This window comes from Biomphalaria glabrata, chromosome 3 (assembly GCF_947242115.1).
Source record: "Biomphalaria glabrata chromosome 3, xgBioGlab47.1, whole genome shotgun sequence".
Lineage (NCBI taxonomy): Eukaryota > Metazoa > Mollusca > Gastropoda > Planorbidae > Biomphalaria > Biomphalaria glabrata.
In genome coordinates, this window is record NC_074713.1 from 44,095,212 (window position 1) to 44,117,509 (window position 22,298).

The 22,298-nt window shown below is 36.0% G+C and overlaps 1 protein-coding gene across 1 annotated transcript in view; it reads right to left on the reverse strand.

Annotated features, from left to right (window-relative positions):
- Positions 1-15,147, reverse strand: part of LOC106066193 (chitotriosidase-1-like) — a 51,414-nt gene extending 36,267 nt beyond the window's left edge. The window contains exons 1-4 of the mRNA XM_013225162.2: positions 15,063-15,147; positions 12,539-12,593; positions 8,193-8,367; positions 1-205 (exon numbers count right to left, since the gene is read on the reverse strand). The exon at positions 1-205 is cut by the window's left edge and continues 48 nt beyond it. Coding sequence (XP_013080616.2) covers positions 1-205; positions 8,193-8,367; positions 12,539-12,593; positions 15,063-15,146 — 519 coding nt within the window. The 5' untranslated portion in view covers position 15,147. The remainder of the gene's footprint in view (positions 206-8,192; positions 8,368-12,538; positions 12,594-15,062) is intronic.
- Positions 15,148-22,298: the final 7,151 nt, after the last annotated feature.

Here is a 22,298-nt window from a genome sequence, read left to right on the forward strand (position 1 = left end):
GTTACTGTTTCTTATTAGTATGCCATCAAAACCCATTGTCTGCAAAAGTTTCACAATATTTTGAATTAAAATACGCCGTCCACTAGCTGTAGATATCACATCGTCATAAGTTTCTGGACGCATATCGTTATAGTCCCAGTTTTGAATTTGCAACAAAATTTTAAAGTTGGCATCAGCCTTCCTGAGTGCTTGAAATCCTGGCATGCTTATACATGAAAAAAAAATTGTTTATCACTACACGTTTTTCTTTTTATTATATATCTAAACATATATTACCCACTACCCGCCGGTTTTTATTGCGTATCGGATGCAACGTCAGTGATATAGTGTATTAGAAACAGTTAAACAAAATAATAATGTTATAAATAAAGTGAATATGTGAATGCAAAAATAGTATCAATAGAGCTGTTAAAATAGATATCGGCCAAAATAAAATATGTTTTTTTACACCCCTGGTCATATGGAAAGGGTATCAGAGTGTTTCGGGGTCGTGGACGCCAATCACAAGAAAGTCAGAAATGCAACCAGGAAAATGCCGGTTTCAAGGAGCGGAGACAGGCAGCACGGTATACTGAGGCTCCAAAAACGGTTATTTCTGTCACAGTGTTGGGAAGAAATAGCAGTTTAAAGGTACAAGTGCTTTTCTTTTGGATACTTGAGCATCTCGGTTGATAATTCGACCCGATTATATTGGACATCAGGAAATAACAGAAGCAAATGGTTATACACTGAAAACAGCCAGCGGTGAACTAATACAGGTCAGACTTAACTTAATACCCAATCAATCAATCATGAGTCTCTGATCGCCAATGTGACCGACGAGTTTATCCTTGGATTGGATTTCATGCAAGCATTCGAGCTGTCTTTAAACATGGCAAAGTGTACTATACAATATGCTAACATGGCGATTCCACTACTCGAGGATATGGGAGACGGCCAAGAAAGAAGAATTTTGTTGGTAGAAGATACGACCATACCAGCACAATCGAAGTGTATAATTTGGGGAAAGATTGAAGGCAATTGCGAAACGATCAGCACCAAACTCGTAGAAACAGCGAGAGGAATAGAGAATAGGCTGGCTGTAGGAAAGACGTTAGTGGTCAGTGTTGATGATAGAAAGGTCCCCGTGAGGGTCATGAATCTTTACTCGCAGGAAAAAAAGTTACGAGCGGGAAGTGTCATAGCGGACTGTTACTCCGTGGATCTGATCACACAATGTCTTGACGCAGAGAGATCGACAAACACGGTGTCGAAGGAGAGCGCACAGATACACAAAATTTTTACCAAGATGGAAGAAAGTCTTTAGATAGAAAAATATAATAAAGCTGAGAAATCAATTTTGGAATTTATTCATAATATGCCTTGTGACGAGAATGAATGCGTGAGGAAAAAACTTGTACAACACCGTATTGATACAGGAAATGCCAGACCCATCAAGCCATCCAACTGCCCGTGGTGTTTTTGTAAAAATGTTGCGTAAAATGTTTTACATGTTTTGGATGTTCCTTCAGAGTTGAAAATAGTTTACTTCCTAGTCCAAACCTCCCGCAAGACAACGGAAATGGAAGCGGGCAGAGTTTGAACCCGGGACCATTGATAAATCCAAACGATAGTCCAGCGCGCAAACCGCACGACCAGTCACTCATCCATCACCAGTTGTGCTGGTTAAAAAGAAAGAAGAGACTTTGCGATTCTGTGTAGATTACCGGAAGCTGAATAATGTCACGCAGAAAGACAGTTATCCTCTTCCCCGCATTAATGACACATTGGACAAACACTCGCGGGATTACGAGTCTTCTCTTTTCTAGACCTCAAGAGCGGATATCTGCAGGTAGGGATGCATCCCAACGATAAAGAAAAAAAGTCCTTTTCAGCTGAAAGTGGCCTGTGGCAATTTATGGTGATCCCATTTGGCCTATGCAATGCACCAGCTACTTTTGAGAGATTGATGGACCAAATTTTTTAAGATTTTAACTGAAATTTTTGTCTATTATATCTTAATGACACTTTCATACTCGGAAGAACATTTGATGAACATCTGAACAATTTGAGAGAAGTGTTTCAGAGGATTCAAAGTGCGGGTATGAAGCTCCACCCCAAGAAGTGTGACCTATTCAAGAGGAAAGTAAAATATTTGGGCCATGTTGTATCAAGCGAGGGTATGAAGCTCCACCCCAAGAAGTGTGACCTATTCAAGAGGAAAGTAAACTATTTGGGCCATGTTGTATCAAGCGAGGGTATGAAGCTCCACCTTAAGAAGTGTGACCTATTCAAAAGGAAAGTAAAATATTTGGGCCATATTGTATCAAGCGAGGGTATGAAGCTCCACCCCAAGAAGTGTGACCTATTCAAGAGGAAAGTAAAATATTTGGGCCATGTTGTATCAAGCGAGGTATGAAGCTCCACCCCAAGAAGTGTGACCTATTCAAGAGGAAAGTAAAATATTTGGGCCATGTTGTATCAAGCGAGGGTATGAAGCTCCACCCCAAGAAGTGTGACCTATTCAAGAGGAAAGTAAAATATTTGGGCCATGTTGTATCAAGCGAGGGTATGAAGCTCCACCCCAAGAAGTGTGACCTATTCAAGAGGAAAGTAAAATATTTGGGCCATGTTGTATCAAGCGAGGGTATGAAGCTCCACCCCAAGAAGTGTGACCTATTCAAGAGGAAAGTAAAATATTTGGGCCATGTTGTATCAAGCGAGGGTATGAAGCTCCACCCCAAGAAGTGTGACCTATTCAAGAGGAAAGTAAAATATTTGGGCCATGTTGTATCAAGCGAGGGTATGAAGCTCCACCCCAAGAAGTGTGACCTATTCAAGAGGAAAGTAAAATATTTGGGCCAAGTTGTATCAAGCGAGGGTATGAAGCTCCACCCCAAGAAGTGTGACCTATTCAAGAGGAAAGTAAAATATTTGGGCCATGTTGTATCAAGCGAGGGTATGAAGCTCCACCCCAAGAAGTGTGACCTATTCAAGAGGAAAGTAAAATATTTGGGCCATGTTGTATCAAGCGAGGGTATGAAGCTCCACCCCAAGAAGTGTGACCTATTCAAGAGGAAAGTAAAATATTTGGGCCAAGTTGTATCAAGCGAGGGTATGAAGCTCCACCCCAAGAAGTGTGACCTATTCAAGAGGAAAGTAAACTATTTGGGCCATGTTGTATCAAGCGAGGGTATGAAGCTCCACCCCAAGAAGTGTGACCTATTCAAGAGGAAAGTAAACTATTTGGGCCATGTTGTATCAAGCGAGGGTATGAAGCTCCACCTTAAGAAGTGTGACCTATTCAAGAGGAAAGTAAAATATTTGGGCCATGTTGTATCAAGCGAGGGTATGAAGCTCCACCCCAAGAAGTGTGACCTATTCAAGAGGAAAGTAAACTATTTGGGCCATGTTGTATCAAGCGAGGGTATGAAGCTCCACCCCAAGAAGTGTGACCTATTCAAGAGGAAAGTAAACTATTTGGGCCATGTTGTATCAAGCGAGGGTATAAGCACGGATCCGGACAAAAGTGAAGCGGTTAGGCAATGGCCTGTCCCTGGAAGTGTACAAGAACTGAAAAGTTTTCTGGGTCTTTGCACTTATTACCGACGCTTTGTTCCAGGCTTCTCTAGGATTGCAGGAGTCCTTCACCAACTGACAGAACAGAAAAAAAGCAGTTCATATGGACAATAGAATGCCAGGAGGCGTTTGAAAAGTTAAAAGAGGCTCTCCTTTCGTCGCCGATGTTAGCATACCCACTGGCGGGTACACCATTCATTCTCGATACAGACGCAAGAGGTACGGGTATCGGTGCTGTACTATCGCAGTACTATACTGTACTATAAGAAAAGGTCATAGCTTGTTTTAGTAGAAGGTTGTCAAAGTCTGAAATGAATTATTATGTTATAACACTTAAATTGTTGGCTGTGGTTGCAGAGTTATGAATTTGAAACTAAACACAGGAAGGGACTGATTCGCCGGAATTAGGATACATTGTCTCGAAGACAATGCAAAATAGAGTGCATGCACTGCGGGAAGGCAGAAGAAAAAGAGATTGAGTGTCGTCGTCTAGGAGTAGAGGTTACCAGGTCTTGGTCTTATGAAAAGATTCGACAGGACCAGTTGAAAGATGATGATTTGGCTCCACTTCTGCTATGAAAGGAGAATGAACATCGGCCCGAGTGGCAGCACATCTCTGAGAAAGTTGCTGTCAAGGTGGGTTTCTCCAGCTCGTTAATTTTAGCGGTAGACATAATTTCATTGAACTCCCAGGTTCCCCCATCTTGACAGATTAAAACAAATCAAAGAGTAATGGCATGTACAAGTTAGGCTTACTAAATGCCAACTAAATGTCATTCAACTGAACGGCAATTGTGCAACAAGAACAAGAGCTAACCAATAACGATAAGTTTGCATTAGTTAACACCAGGATCATACTTTGAACAGTTTAATAAATCAATTAACGTTATGATATTTAAAAGTAAATACAAACCACACCTATTATTACAATGAGATAAAGCACACCTTAATCTCAGTGTCCTAGTCACTCAGGGGTCGCAACGCCCACACCCTAACACCATGGACGATAGTCAAATACCATGTTGTTCCGCCGGGAACTTCGTTTACAAGGTGATCTGCTATTTGGACTTCCGAGAGACACACCAGTCACTGTTACTGAGTACGCCATCGATCTTAGACGGCGTCTAGAGGAAACACATTGTCTGGCTCGTAGGACAATGAAGAACAACAGCGATCTAATGAAGACTAGATACGATAGACGTGCAAATACCTCGGGGTCTCAGGAAAACGACCTGATATGGCTATATAACCCTCAAAGAAGAAAATCTAGATCCCCAAAACTCCAAAGAGACTGGGAAGGTCCCTATCGTGTCGTTCAAAGGATCAACGATGTGGTCTACCGAATATAGAAGACTCCACGGTCTAGCTTCAATGTGGTTCACGTGGATCGGCTTCATCTTCGTCATGGCGGAGCAAACTTTGTTCGAGACAAACAGTTTTAAGGAGATGGCAGTGCTATGACTCTACATTGCGCATTGTCATTAGGTGCGAGACTGTGCACAATGATACACAGGACAGAGACACAGAGGAAGTCAAACATGGCCGATAAGTAGGATGTACACACGTGTTGTTATCTTATCTTATCTTATATAATACAGACGTTACTTCAAAAAAGAAGATGATTACGTCCTACGCGTCATGCATTTAGTCATGCATATTAACCAATGACTTAAATTCTGCCAAGTCACTGGTTTTCCTGGCTAGCTCAGGCAACCCATTCCATGCTCTAATAGCACTAGGGAAGAAGGAGTATTTGTACAAATTTGTCCTAGCATATGGGACGAGGAATGTGCCTTTATCTTTGTGTCTTTCAGAGTATTTTATTAAATTTTGTTTTTGTATTTGAAGATTATGGTTCAGTGTTTTATGTATGATTGCTACTTTACTTTTGAGCCTTCTGTCCTGAAGGCTTTCTAAATTTAGTGATTTTACTAAAGGTGTTACTCTAGTCAAATGTGAATATTCGTTTGTTATGAATCTCACTGCTCTATTTTGTGTCTGTTCCAGTTTCTTAATGTTTTCTTGAGTTGAGGGGTCCCAAACGGAGGATGCATATTCTATTATTGGCCTAACCAAGGTTAAGTAACATTTTAGTTTTATGTTCTTATTTGATTTATAGAAATTTCTTTTAATAAATCCTAATGCTTTGTTTGATTTTTTTGTAGTTTCATCAATATGTGGATTTCATGATAGTTTTTCATTTATTATAACACCTAGGTATTTTGCGTTTTTAGTCTGTGATACTGGTTTGCCATGAATAAGATAAGTGGAATTAATTTGTTTTAGTTTTTTTGTTACTCTTAACAACTGACATTTTTCTGGGTGGAAAGACATGCTCCAATTTGATTCCCATTTCTGTAATTCATCTAATTCTCTTTGTAAAATATCTGTGTCTTGTGTTGTTTTTATTGTTCTATATATTATGCAATCGTCTGCAAATAATCTGACTTTTGTTCCTGAACTAATGCAATTTGGTAAATCATTTATGTAAATTAAAAATAGTAGTGGACCCAAGACTGTACCTTGAGGTACACCTGAGTTTACTGTTATCGGTGTTGATTTAGAGCCATTTATTATTACAGTTTGTTCTCTCCCTATCAGAAAGTCTTTAATCCACTGATGCAGTGGACCATTAATGCCGAAATATTTTAATTTTTTAAGCAAACTATGGTGGTGAACTTTGTCAAAAGCCTTAGAAAAATCTAGTAAGATAGCATCTATTTGTTCACTATTATCTAAACCTTTTGAAAAATCATCAATTAGTCCTATTAGTTGTGTTTCACATGATCTATATTTCCTAAAGCCATGTTGGTATGGTGTGAGGACATTATGTTTGTCTAAGTGGTTTATGATGTTGCTACATATTATGTGTTCTAGGATTTTACATGTGATGCTGGTAAGTGATACTGGTCTGTAGTTCCCTGGGTCAGATTTTTCTCCTTTTTTAAATAGGGGGGTGACATTAGCTTCTTTCCAGTCCTTTGGTACTCTGCCCTGGTTAAGTGAAGCCTGAAAGAGTATTTTGAACACTGGGGCTAGCTCATTACTTAGTTCTTTGAGTAATCTAGCTGGAATACCATCAGGTCCAGAAGCTTTATTTGGTTTGGTGTTGGCTAATAGTTTTTACTGTTATTACTGAGAAGTGTTGTTATTAATCTAGTTACTATACCATAAATAAAAAAAACTAATCCTAAAAATTCATAAGATTTTATTAATTTTCATAAGATCATAGAAACTTTTCTTTTTCTTTTAGAGTACCATATTCTTAAAACATAATGATATGTAGAGACGCACCACAGAAGTTCGAATGGGAAAGCGACTAATGGTGGCGTTACATTACAATATATGAAATAACTGGTTAAAATAATTGTTTAAAATATTGTTATAAACCTGGTGGTGGCACAGATGGGGGTAGTGGTGTGTGTGTGTAGTTAGCCGACGAAAATCGCCCCAGACCAGCCCTATACGAGAGTCAACCGTGACGAGTTACAGAGCTCAAGGAGCGTCACGAGGGGTGTAGTCATCTGACCACCCAGAATGGTCGAGCGACGTTCTGTCCGGTTCTAGAAGGCCAGCAGGGATCCTATCTAAAGAGCGAAGGTATCAGAGACGAGTCAGTCACAACTTCCCGATCTACAGTGCAAGAGTTGATACGGCGGTACGGCTATTAACGGAGAGATATTTGTACAGACTTGTGTTACGTGCTGCCAATTGTACAGTATTGGCTGTTATTTTATTGACATTTAACTATTACGTTATTTGGAGCCCTGAGTTGTCAAGTTCTTTCAGTTGGTGGTGTCGTGTGGTGCAGAGAGCCTGGATAGTGAGATTCGTAACAATATAATAAATATGAGCACTATTTTGTACCGCTATTAGATTATGCCACTATTCACTATTTTCTCTCATCTAAATTTAATCAGAATTTAAATCAGAAATGAATATCTATATCTTTTTATCTATCTATCTATGGCCTCCTTCAGTCGCGAAGCGACTATGGATCATATCGGTGAGATGAATGCCTGGGCATTAGCTGTGGTCGGAACGATGTCGGCTACACAACAGTTTCCCCTCTCCACGCAGCTGATGTATCCAAAGGAACGGTTGTGCCGATACAGTTTGGGGTCAGCGGCGTCGCAGGTTCTGCCAGAGTGTAGCACTAGGTGCTGCAAACTGCCTTAGGGTCGCCAGCTCCTGATTTTTCCTCAGAGTTGACTCCCAAAGCCTTCCCCATGATTGGGTATAGCTGCAAGGCAACAGAGGTTTGAATTCAGAGTTTTCCTTCTCCTAGGTGGGTAGCCAGCCATGGCTAACAAGCCCCTCCTGCCCGAAGCTTACTGGTTAAGGCGCCAGTTACTCGCCTTTGCCCCTTCTCCTGTTAGTGTTTTGTGATTTAATATATAGTTTTGAGAGATCATCAGATATTTAAACTGTGATTACAATGTAATAGTACTAACAAAAGCAGAGATGACTAAATATTTGGAATTCACACCACATAATGAGCTATTGATAAAAAAAAAAGGGGTTGCGGAAATAAAATGGTTGAGAATCTTTAAGCTACCCAATAAATAAATAATTTAAAACGAAATTGTTTTTTAAACATCAAAGAAATGCTATATAGTAGTAAGATACATTACAACTCAGTCACTTTATCGTGAACTTGGATGCGTGGATTTCTAGCATCAATAACATATCCATAGCCAATGATGAGATGCGAGCACCGGGAACTTATAGCTGAATCAATCATACGAGGCCTGAAAATTATCGGAGATGCGGCCGAGGCATAAAAAAAGCAGACTCTGGTACATCGACCTACAAAATTGTAGTACAGACACTATTAAACTTAAATATTTTAAACATGAAGATGTCTAAACATACAAGAAGGATACAAGAAACATATATAAATCATACGAGAAACAACAAGAAATATACAAGAATAATACATGAAACATACAAAATATACTCAAAATATATAGCAAACATAAAAAAAAAGTACTAACAAACATTTTTAAAAAAGTACTAACAAACATAAAAAAGTACTAACAAACATAAAAAAAGTAATAAGAAACATAAAAATAAGTACAAACAAACAAAAAAAGTACTAACAAAAAAAAAGTACTAACAAACATAAAAAAAGTACTAACAAACAAAAAAAAAAGTATTAACAAACATAAAAAAGTACTAACAAACATTTTTAAAAAGTACTAACAAACATAAAAAAGTACTAACAAAACATAAAAAAGTACTAACAAACATAAAAAAGTACTAACAAACATAAAAAAGTACTAACAAACATAAAAAAAGTACAAACAAACATAAAAAAGTACTAACAAAAAAAAAGTACTAACAAACATAAAAAAGTACTAACAAACATAAAAAAAAAAAGTATTAACAAACATAAAAAAGTACTAACAAACATTTAAAAAAGTACTAACAAACATAAAAAAAGCACTAACAAACATAAAAAAAGTACTAACAAACATAAAAAAGTACTAACAAACATAAAAAAGTACTAACAAAAAACAAGTACTAACAAACATAAAAAAAGTACTAACAAACATAAAAAAGTACTAACAAACATAAAAAAAAACATACACGAAAGATTAAAAAACAAACAAGAAAGAAAAAAAAAGTTACAAGAAACTTTTAAGAAAAATGCAAGAAAAATACGGAGTATTAATAGAAAGCATAGTGATAAAAAGCGGTAGCGATGTTTCAGAAATAACTCAATCCATACAAACACGTTGACACTTCTTTTTAGCAAACATTAGAGATTCTATTTTTAATTACGATTATACTTTAACTTATATCATTTGCAAAATCAACAGCCTATTGAGCTCGATGTGATATGAGATTTAACAATTAATTTTAAACATTCTTCTGTTTAATTCTGTTAGTTGTTAGAGTTTTCCCAGTGTGGCCAACGAGCTAGAAATGATTTAGCCAGCAATATACAGCAACTCTTAATAATAGTGATAGTCAACTATTAAATTTCTATGAAAATCGTGAGAGTTGTTATTGGGAATTGCGTCCACCCTCCTAGGTTTTAGGCTTTTGAAGTTTCCAATAAGTAACGAATAGAAAAGAGGTTTTGTAAAATTAAAATTTAATAAAGTTTGATTTCTAATTTTGTGGATTCAGAAAAGTATAGTGTTTTTTTTTAAACTTGCTAAATAAACAAGCAAAAAATAAAATATACATGAAAAATACCAAACCTACTTTATACTTAAACCTTAAAGAGCGATTATTTTGCTCTTAAGAAATACTATTAGACTTTCAAAAATTTAATATTTCTACCCCCCCCCCCCCACCTTTTTTTTTCTCTCGAGAAAAATTCCTAGTCAAGCAAATATATAAATCAAATAGTATTTATAATATTCTAATGCTAGGCCTTTAGAACTAGACTTAGAAGGCGGTGCACAAAATGTTCCTGAACATAAAATTATCAAACTCTTGAATGAATAGGGTCCACGTGCTGGAATACTCGATGAAGTATACTTTGTTCAAAATTAAAGTTTTCTATTTTCTCCAGCCTAATTTTAACTCAAATGTTGTGGGTTTTTTTCAAATATTATACTCCGCAGACTATAGTTTTTTGTTATAGGGGTTAATGAGCTAGTAAAACATTTTTTACCAACGAGATATACCAACTGCTGAAATTCTTAAAAAATCATTGGAGCCACCCTTTGATAAGAATGATTTACTAATTCCAAATGTGAGACTTGAAAACACGTATTGTAAGAACCTGCCATGTTTAATATTAGAACTTATAAAGGATATCTTATCTTAAATCAATTGTTTAGATGTGTAAGTACTGGGGTGCACCGGATAGTCGCTCCCTCTCCGGCTTCTGCCGAATATCCGGCGTTTTTTACTATCCGGTGCTATTCGGCTCCGGTCGAATATCACTACCGGATAGTAAACCGGATAGTAAAAAATACACCTATTTAATATGCATAAAGTGGACCTCGTTCCATTAATGTCTGTTGTAGAATGTATTAATGTTTATATTAAAACAAAATAATGTGCTTAAAAATAGAGCCATTATGAATAATGCACCAAACATCGTTTATTATAAAGACAAGGCGTGTTAATAACTTATTATAAATAGAAATGAAACTTTACGTCATAAATGCGCTTTACATACAGATCAGCAATGGCTGACACTTTTTTCAATTTGTCTCGACCTTTGAGTAGGTTAGTTAACATGTTAAAATGCTACATTCCTTGACTACGTCATGCTGACCAGACGTCTGTCTAGCTGTGCAGGTATATCTCCAGAGGTAGAGATGAACAACTCCCACCCCTTTTATTTGTTTAGTCCATCACATTGAGTTTTTTTTTATAGGTAGGTGACCACAAGTTCAATACGATGGACGTAAGTTTAATGTCAGCGTATTGACACTCTCTAGAGGTCACACCTTTCGAGGGAACTGAGTTTGTTTATTTAGTAGTTAATCTTTATTAACTGGACTACAAGAGCCACACCTCTAAGGTAACCAGGTATATTTCCAGATGAACAACACCCTCCCCCTTTTATCTGTTTAGTCCATCCCATTGAGTTCATTGATTGACAGGTGACCACAAGTAAGATACGATGGACGTAAGCACTCTCTAGAGGTCACACGAGGGAACTATGTTTGTTTACTTAATAGCTAATCTTAATTGGGGGGGGGGGAGTGGACTGGACTTCAAGCCTAACATCTACACGGGTATCCGGACAAAGAGTTTGCTTATTTGGAGAAAAATCTTAATCACGTGGTTGGGCTAAAGGCCACACCTTTTCAAGTGTGCCGAGTTACTTGAACATAAATCTCAATTAGTAAGCTGGACTAAAGATCACACGCACCTAAACGAGTGACCTTTAGCTACACAGAACACAAACCGCGAGATTATATAGCCCAGTAAGCCAGTAACTAATTATTTTGTAGAAGACACGACCAGAGCTATATCTTGAAATGGAGAGCTAAACACCCCCTACTCTTTATTTCTTTGGTCCTTCACACCCAATGTATTGATAGACATTGATCATTTTTTTAAGCCAGAATGAAAAAAACACAACGTGCTAACAAAGGATATTACACTGTCAATAAATATTTTTCTAACGTGTTAACTTGAATATTACTCCTGCAGTTAAGTGTCTTGATTTGATATCAATATTCTTTATAATTTGTGACAGTCAATTAACTCCCTGTTATTACTAAATTTTTTTACTTAAAATCGCATAAAATAAATTGAATAAATAAATTGAATAATAGTACCGCAGTTAGATCTAGCAAACAAAGAAACAATATGCTGGAGCGTAAAAAAAAAACAACCTTGACCTCTAACTAGTGGCCGGGTATAATTTATCTACATGCTTGACTGACCATGCCAATGTGTTATCTTTTTTGACTGACACCCAACTCTATTGCGTGCGTATGCTCAAGGAAAAAACAATGCGTGATGGTTAACACAAACAACTATACACACTACACTAGGACTACATGTGTAACCTCACTAGGTATATCTGACCAGGTTGTTGGTCTGAAATTCATGAACACATACATCCGACCACTATACAAGGCAGATTGCAATTTACTTATAAGAGATTTACATTAGTAACTAGTTAAATATATACTAACATTATTTACATTGACCTTCCTACACACATCCTTTACAGTTGGTGGCATCGTACATACACACAGACACACTCATGCTATACCGATTTTTAGAAATACTGTTAAGCTTGAATAAATCAATCAGTAACAGAGTTTAAAACAATACGGTATATAAAAGGAAAAAAAAACAACCAATATAGGTATGTTATTTAACAGTTTCGTAAAATGTTCAGCAACACAAGCTATTAACAAGACACTTAGGTATCCGGCTCCGGCTCCGGCCCCGGCCGAATATCAAATTTTACTATCCGGTCATATCCGGCTCCGGCCGGATATCAAAAAGTACTATCCGGTGCACCCCTAGTAAGTACTAATTATCATACCGTGAGTTAACTGTATCCAACTGAACACTGCAACGACCAAGACTGTCACATTTATCTGATTTAAACAAAATAAGCAAGAATGTATATAAAAATATTTTTTTTAATACGAAAACATTTAAAATACTAAAAAAAAAACAAAAAAAAACCTTCCGTTGCAAATTTTATAGAGCGAATTTTTTTTCTTTTAATAACTAACGAATGTTAGGTTTTTAAAAAAGAACCTTTTCTAAACCTGTTACAACCCATCCTGCGAGAAAAACCCTGCTTAAGCTAATGTATAAATTTACTTCACTTTGTAATATTCTAACGATACGGTTTTGAATCTAGAATAAGGTACGATCGAAATAGACGTAATCTAAAAATACAATAAAAGAAGGTTACAAAGATATCCCCGAACTGGTTCGCTATGGTAAGTGACAATAGGCAGTTTTTTTTTTATATTTTCAGAACAAAAAAATATATTAACTACTTACTTAGTCTTAGGTCCTCCCGCGCTGTTCGGCGTATTAGGCGGCAAGCTGTCTCCATAAAGATCTGCCATTGGCAATGTCTGAAGCCTCCTCCCATTTTTTGTCCACTGTTCTGAGGTCCTCTATGAAGGTATGACGGCAAGTTATATAGAACGTCCCTGTTTGCGCTTTCCTCGTTTTGGCCTCCATGTCATCGCAATTCTAGGTATGCTTAATTCATTTTGTCGTAGAACATGTCCCGCAAACCTCATGCGACGCTCTGTCACAACCTCACTAAGTGTTCGACTCCCAGTTCGGCATAGGATTTCCTTGATTTACACCCGATCTCTATAACTAGTGAGTGGTCTGAGTTGCAGTCCGCGGTATGGTATTAGTGGGTGTGTATGACACTTTTCAGATCCATCCTTTGGGTGATGCAGAGATCACGCTGGTGCCATCTTTTTGAGCTTGGATGCCGCCAAAGACTTTGTGGTATTCCTTGCCAGAGTAGTAGTATTTTTTATACACAGTTCATCAGAGTCACAGAACTCGAGTACCTTTAGACCATCGTCGTTGATTTTGCCTACACCATAAGGCCCCAAGCATGTTGGCAACGCATCATTTTCAGCACCAACTCGGGCATTAAGTCTCCATTAATATATACCTTGCGGGGATGCTAATTTTATGTGTGCTACTCTTTCATTACCTATGGGGAACATCGCAATGCAAGGGACGAGACTGTTTCTTATGGTGAAGACAACGTCATGTATTCTGGGGCTTTGTTCTGGCTTTCCTTGCCAGCAGTATGAATAATGGCTTTCTGTGTGAGATCAATTATCTGCCAGTCTGGTTTCTTGCAGACAGGCCACATCAATGTTTAGTCTGCTGAGTTCTCTGTCGATGATAGCTGTTTGACGCATGTCGGTGGCGAGTTCAGGGTCAGTATTGAAGCCAGCACACATTGTCCGTATGTTCCAGCTTGCCAAACGCATTAATGTTGAGGGTTTTCTTTTGATTGTATTTGCAGGTGCAGGTGGGCAGCTTGCTTTTTCATTTTGTCTTAGCACCAAGCACCCAGTGGTGCAGCAAGCTGTGGCGGGATAGCACTTTATTGTCTGAGGACTGATTTGCTTAAGGATTGCAGTAGCTATCCAGCGAGCCAGAAAAACCTTTCCTACGTCGAGAGTGGTCACTGGCGTTCCAGTTTACGCCAATCAGCCAGGAACTTATTTAAGGTCAATATCACTCTCCGTGTTTGTTTTTCAGTCAGAAACATTATTGTCAGAGATGGAGAGACCTTTGCTGAGGGAAAAACTGGGTTTTATTTGTACGAGTGCTGGGCTGCCCAAACGTCAAAACTTGCCTCACTTACATACTGACAAGGACTAAGGGATGGCAAGCCATGGGAATGTAGAATCAGTTGGCTTCAGGAGTTCGCCAGACACCTTGAACCTGAACTTGAAGCTTTTTGTCTTCGTGACCCTCCCCCACACTTCAAGCACACAAAATGTTTTGCAGGTCTACAGCCGCTCAGTGCCCACGTCCCCTGTGGTTTCAGTGCCTTACTAAAACTTGCCTCAATATGGTCAATTTACGAAAGAAAATATAACATTATCGGTGTTTTTTTTTCATCACCATACTAATGAGTCGGAAATGTGTGACTCCTTTAACCATAACCAATATTTCCTTCTATGACAATTCCAGTGGAGTTTGTTTATCTAATAACATGTAGGTAGGTTTCTTTTTCTATTTGGAGAGAGAAAGAGAGAGAGAGAGAGAGAGAGAGAGAGAATGATAAGTAATAAAACAATTAGAAAGAGAACAATTATAAGTATAGGGGTTTTTTCAGCTCCAGAAGAGCAGAACAAAGAGGAGCGCCGTTAAAGTCATGAGGCGAAAAGAATTTGTAATAAGGCATATATAAAAGGAAAGAGTATATGGTGATGTATATGAAGATAAATCTAGTGTAAAAACAACAGGCTAGTGTCAGGCTAACCCTAAATCACTAAAGAGAAAAATAATTGAAATATATTTATTTTACATCGACTGTGCAACAAACAAAAAGAAGTTTTTACCTTGGACAAGAGAAACATCTTTTCAATTACAATGTACGCTTGTCTGAGACTTTTATTCATAATATATGTAAATAGAAAAGTCATTTACAAATACAATAGATTTATAATTGATTTTTAATTTTTAAAAATTCTGTATCCATTACACAATTGTACACAGTAATCGATTTCGTAATTTTAATAAGACCTATACTTGTAACTCATATAGCCGACAGACAAGTTAAACCAAAATGAGTAATATACATGATATTTGAGTATTATCAAAAGATGTGCGCAGCTTTAATTATAAATTATAGAAATTTATTTAAGGTTATCTGAATTGATTTAATTTGTGGTTCTCAAGTAGAAGAAAAGCGCTAGTTGTTTTATGTTTTCTATCTGTCCATCTGTCTGTCCATCTGTTAGGTTTAGACATTAAAAAAGTAGAAAACAATATTTTCAAATACTAAATTCATTATATATGTAACTTTCTAAATTTAGATGCAACGGTTAAATTTATTTTTTTTGAAAGTGAATATTTTTGTTTTTATAAATAAAAACATTTTTCTCAAATACACAATTTTAAAAACAAACTTTACAAGATTTATATTATATTTGACCATTGAAGTGATAGTCATCACATTGCATGATAGTCCGAAATGAAAGGGAAATTATACATTTGAGTGAGACGTCACATCTTAAAAGAAAATGATTTCGTTCTACGCGTGTCAATCTAGTCATGAATGCTAATTAATGACAGCAAGTAGTTATGAGTATTAATTTATTTAATTATTTTGCCAGAAAAAAATTCACTCTCTCTCTTTCTCTCCCTCTGTCTGTCTCACTCTCTCTCTTTCTAAATAATTGCAAGTAATTATATTGCATAACAATCACATTTTTGCGCGGTCAAAGTACGACATTGCTTGCCGTTTTGGGAAGTGGAAGGTATTCAAGCATTCAGATGTAACAGATTTTTCACTATATCTAGAGTATGTTTGGAATTTTTTTTAAATTTCCATTAGAATATATTTTTCTAATGTGTGGAAACTATTTGGTCAGGTGTTACAAGTTTGAAATTCACCAAACTGGAAGGAAAGTTGATAGATCTTTGCCTTAAAAAGACAATATAGGGGCTTCGATTCATAGACATACATTTTTTTCTAAAGATGATTCGATTACAGCTGACCCAGTAATGTAGGAATCGATTTTTTTGCAATTTGTATTACTTGTTTATTATCTATCGTGAAGGAGCAAATTTTTTTAAAAAGATGATTGATAAACTAATCATAGATGATGCTAATGTGAAAATTAATAACACAGGATTATAGTTCAGTACGTTTAACTAATTGCAAAGTGTCTAAGATAAAGTATGTGTTTTCAGAAAAGCTAATCAATAAGCACAACCTGCTTTATTTCTTATAGACATTAGTACTTTCATGAGTACATTCTGTAAATAGAATAGTAGTGTGCATTTGGGTTAAGTTTGAGTTTTGAGTTTTTTGGCACATCGGCACCCTCTAGGCCATGTCGTGCACGTAATACCTAAACGGTTACTCTCCCTTCATACCACAAGAGCTAAATTTTATTTAGTAAGTTATTAAAAACAAGGTCTATTCACAGTTACAACAGTAAAGGTGAAAATTTAATAATTTAGTAAAAAATCTTTTGTAAATATAGGTTCACAATTTCACAAATCAATTCTTCTTTAAATTTTGGATGGATTCTCTCATTCGAAGTCCCATCGGCTGTATGACGTTAAGCCTACGATTGTATATTTCTACATCTGTAGTGTAAATTATGGAGTCGAAAGCAGGGTTCGTGGGGTTGGATTTTAGTTTGACTATATACTGCATTGCAAGCTTTTTCATTCTTATGTCCATGGGGAGTTCTCCAGCCTCCACATGGAGACTTGGGATAGGTGATGTACGAAACGCGCCGAGACAGAGACGCAGGGCAGCATTTTGTATTGGTTCCAGTATTTTTAGATAAGATTTCCTAGTTGCTCCATATATTATGGTTCCATGGTCTATAATCCCTAGGTTCTAAATTTAATTTTCTCCCCCACATTAAGGAACTTAAGAAGAAATGCCAAAAGTCATTAAACATACTTAGAGTACTCAGCTATACGGACTGGGGAGCTGACAGAGATACCTTGCTGCTGCTATATCGGAGTCTAATACGATCCAAGTTAAACTATGGATCCATAATATATGGAACAACTAGGAAATCTTATCTAAAAATACTGGAGCACATGAAGCCTTTTAATCAGGGCTAATCCACCTTTTGTGTAGACCTCTGCGGGAATGGAGTCATCTTCTGGGGCTTTTCCGCTTGCGAGCTGTTGAATGGCAAGATCGGTTTCCTTTAACGTAGGGGTGTCATCCATTTTTTCATTTATTGGTACCCTATTTTTTGAAGGTAGCTTGGCTCATTCTTGGTCACCACTCGGTACCCAACTCTCACATGTGGCTCTCAGAAGCTGTAGCATGCGCAGCGGCCACACCCCCTCAATGTAAAGTAGAAAGCCTGCAGCAGTTGTTTTTTTTTATTGCCTTGTGTACTGTATAGGCGGCATAAGTGTAAATGCCTAATGACGGTAGCTTAGAAATTATAAATTTTATTAATATTTTAAAATATTTTTTATAGAAGGGAGTCATTCACCGTTTTTTTCCATAAATGCCGAATAATCGGCGTCCCGCCCGGACATTTTATGAAAAGTGGGGCTGGCGGTCGAATTAGGAAGTGTCCCGCCTAAGCGTGATATTTGGTCTTCTTAGTTAGACTTGCTCTCTTGTTATTTTCACAACATATTTGCTTGTATTTGCGCAATCTTAATTTACCTCTTCAGTGTGTAGGAAATGGCATCTGACTCGCAGCAGGATAACCATTCTCAAGTAGCTTGGATGATAGCTAGAACACCCTTAGTTAATGATATTACGTTACTTGTTTAATATATTTCTGAGGTTTGCATCTATCAAATTGTTATTCATTGATTTATTGTGTTATATTATTTTCCTCCATAGTTTCAGGATTATCAAACACTCTAAAAGAATTTTGTTGACCACCTGAAAACCTTGATCGTTATTAGCAACAAAACAAAAACAAAAACGAAAATTCCGGAAATTGAAGTCATAAAGGCGAATAGAAACTGGTACTCAATTTAACTTTTTATCTGCGTAATTATTTTCCTCTTTTCGACAGTATTATTCATTTTGCTCATTTTCTTCTTATCTTAAATAATACAGACGTTACTTCAAAAAAGAAGATGATTACGTCCTACGCGTCATGCATTTAGTTATGCATATTAACCAATGACTTAAATTCTGCCAAGTCACTGGTTTTCCTGGCTAGCTCAGGCAACCCATTCCATGCTCTAATAGCACTAGGGAAGAAGGAGTATTTGTACAAATTTGTCCTAGCATATGCGACGAGGAACGTGCCTTTATCTTTGTGTCTTTCAGAGTATTTTATTAAATTTTGTTTTTATTATTTGATGATTATGGTTCAGTGTTTTATGCATAATTGCTACTTTACTTTTGAGTCTTCTGTCCTGAAGGCTTTCTAAATTTAGTGATTTTACTAAAGATGTTACTCTGGTCATTTGTATTTCACTCCCCTGTTATGATTAAGCTTCAATAACGTTTTTGTTTGTTACCAGAAAATGTTTTATTTGATATTAAATTGTAGCAGAAAATATGCCCGGTTTTACAAAAAAAAAAAAAAAAATATATAAAAAATTAAGTTTATATATCCAAAAATCAATTTAGTTTAATGGGATCAAATCAACATTAGCATTGTCAATTAAGAGAGAAAGATTTCAACATAAAGTTTCATAAAGCGATTAAAATGAAATAAAAAATTAGAATATAGTTTACAAATTACAGATTTTGAAATTAACAATTTGTTAAAAAGAAACAACAACATGTACATTTTAATCCCATTAGCAGTGGCGTAACTAGTGTCGGTGTCACCAGGTGCGGTTAGCTCAAGGTGTAAACCCACCTCCAACCCCGCTATCAACTTTATCCACTTTTCCCAATAGAAATTCATTTTGTTGAACCAATACAGTAAGATAATTAGCTATTTTCATCGATTTTTTGCCTAAATGTAAAATTAGTAAATTCTATTTGAAATTCCAATTGTTTATATTTTAAAAATAGTTTTGCATATTTTACAATGTATATTTATTAAAAACACCTAAACATGTTTCTTTGTTAGACTTTGAGACTGAAGAGGTATAACATTTTGCTGTGTTATTCAAACTTTTACTACCATCTAAAGTGGGAAATGTAAGTTTGCCGCTAACTTAGTCAACTATTCGTATCGGGGAGCACTGAAAGATTACCAATCGAGGTCCGGAGCAAAGCCCCAGGCAAAAAGCATTTTTCAGCATTTCTGACCTTTAGAAACTCATTTTCCTCAAGTCTATGATGTTTTATTTCTACTAGAAAGAAGTTTGTAGGTCAAATAAAATTCATTTATGAAGACGTGAACGGGCCGTATCTGAAGTGTGAGAGATATTAAAGACAGTGTTTCTCAAACTTTTACCGTCACATAATAATTTAATTTGTCTTAAAATTTTGTAATAACGTTTCTTTTGCCCAACTAATACTAAATTATAAAATAACTACAATGCAAATACAAACAATGTTTGCTCTTAAAAAAAAACAACAATTGCATTTGCGATCCCCTTGTTATCACGTAGCTCTTTGGACATTTTTGCCAAAGAAAATAAAATATAAGGCCTTAAATAGAATATATAGATCTAGATTAGTATAGTAGATATGCCTAGACATATTTGGGTATATATCTGATAGGTTTTTCCCGATATTAAATTTTTTATTGGGGCTTTTATTTTATAGGTTTTGCGAATATTCAATTTTTCTATTCGGGTATCACTCCCGCACCCTCTAGTGACGCCACTGCCTATTGGTATAAAAAGCTTAATTTTCCATATATTATTTGAACGCTTTACCGTTTAGTCACCGAGCCTCCAAAGAAAAAAAAACGTGGAGATAACCGAAATATAGAGAACCGAAAAATATTTGTTGTATTTGTTGTTGAAGATGATAAGGCTATGAATCTACACTGGTATCCCCCATCAAACTTTACAGATGGCGTACGTCCAAAAACAAACAACAAGCTGAAGGCCCGGGACAGCACCTTAGGCTCCCACAGCAAGGTCCTGGAGGACTTCTGGAATATAATTTTAAAAAAAAAACAGCGACGTACTTTATTAAATGTAAATCTTTTAAATTTCTTCCACTTTCTGATAGATATACATGCACTATTTATTCTTGCTTTTTTAATTAGGAACTGAGAATTATTTTGAGTTTTTTTTTATGCATTTCTTTTTCAAATTGCAGGTTGGGCCAAATTGTTTTATGTTGTTTAAGCTTAATTTAGTGTTATGAATACTGAAATCACATAATTTCTTTCTTTTCATGATGAAAATGTGCAATCGCTTCTCAAAAATGGTAGAAGCATGTCTATAGTTGCTGACAACATAGAGTCATTTAAAAAGTCAAGTTATTATGGTTATTAAAAATCATGTGATTGACTCTTAGCACTAAAGCGTTAGCCCTCAAAAAATTCTTGATTGATACAGTGAGCCAAACCTTTGTCAAATGTGTTGTGGTTGCACAACGTAACGATGAATCGGAAGGTAATGATCGCTCCTTTATTAGGTCAAAGGAAGTCAATCGTAAAAATGCCAAGAAACTCGAAGGCAAACCCAGTGGTATCAAGGATAATTTCTATACAGAAATAAATTAAAACGGAGGCATCTATCCAGAGAGCTGAAAGTGGCATTCACTAAATGTTTGTGCGCAGGGATAAACCCCTTTCTTATATACAAAAGGGATTTTACGAAAGCTTTTACAAAAAAGGAAACCGTACAGATAACAGCTGAATATATAGAAGAGAAAACAAAATGCTTGGATAATGATGTTACAAACACCAGACAGCAATACAATGAAGCAAGGAGATATGTCTCAAAAGTTGTGAGAAAGAAAAAAACGGGAATGGAAAAAGTCCAAGATTACTCAGATTTATAAAATGTTATAAAAATGTATATGAAATTTAAGTTAAAAAAATGTATTTCGAGCTAGATCACACATGTGTAAGAACAAAAATGGTCATCTTATCACAGAAAACATTTGGGTAATTGAGAAATAAGCTGAATACTTTTAGGAGATCCTAAATACTAATGAAGATGGAGACAATAGAGAATATGAGCTTCCACATAAAAGACAAGATCACTTAATAAACCCATCAACATGCATTAAAATATCCGACCACAAAGAACCACAAAATATTTGGAGAAGACCAAATTGCAGCGTAACTAATAAAATATAGAAAAGGATCTGTATTTAAGGATGTATCGACTAATATTAAGAAACTAGCCTGGCATTACCCGCGGCCTGCGGGTCTAAGTTTGTGTTTACTAATGTAGTGGATTGGATTTAGATGTATGTAGGCCCTAAAACTTAGCTAATGATCCTTTCACGTTATTTCTCTTTCGCTACGAAAATAAAATTAGTTTTGCGAAAATGGGTTTACCCGCAGTCAATACATTATTATCTATTAAAAACGAAAAGAGCGATAGCTTTGTTAAATGAATGGAAATATAAAGTGAACAATTAAACGAAATAATTATTAGTACGCGATTCATGAAAGAATATAGATCTAGTCCTATCTCAACTCGGCTTCGCAGCTTTCGTAAACGAATGTAGCTTTAGAAAACCAAGTTTGAATGTTTATTTGATCAAAATATGAAATGAATGGACTTTAATTAATATATTTATGTGTTAAAGTATAAAACTATCTGTGCGAAGAGAAGTTTTATCATCTTAGAGTTGGATTAGAGTTTTAGATCTAGGGATGGGATTATAAAGTAAACAATTAAACGAATTAATATTTAGTACGCGATTCCTTATGGTATTGTCTAATGAAAGAATGTTCGTCAGGAAATCTGTAGTCACAGATATCAGGAACTAATTTATGTAAAAAATGCTTTTGAAACACAAAATTGAAGGTTAATTTTATTACATAATGAAATCAATGAATCTTCTTTTGTATTTTCATGTGTCAAAGTAAAAAACTATCTGCGCAAAGTGTATTTCTTAAAATTAGATCTAGGTCTAAATCCTTTCTATCTTTTCTTATGTCAACATTGTAGACATGGCCTAGATCCATAAAATACTATAGCTGTAATAGAGTCGGACAACTTTATTTTTTTTCAGGGTCTTAAGTTTGTTT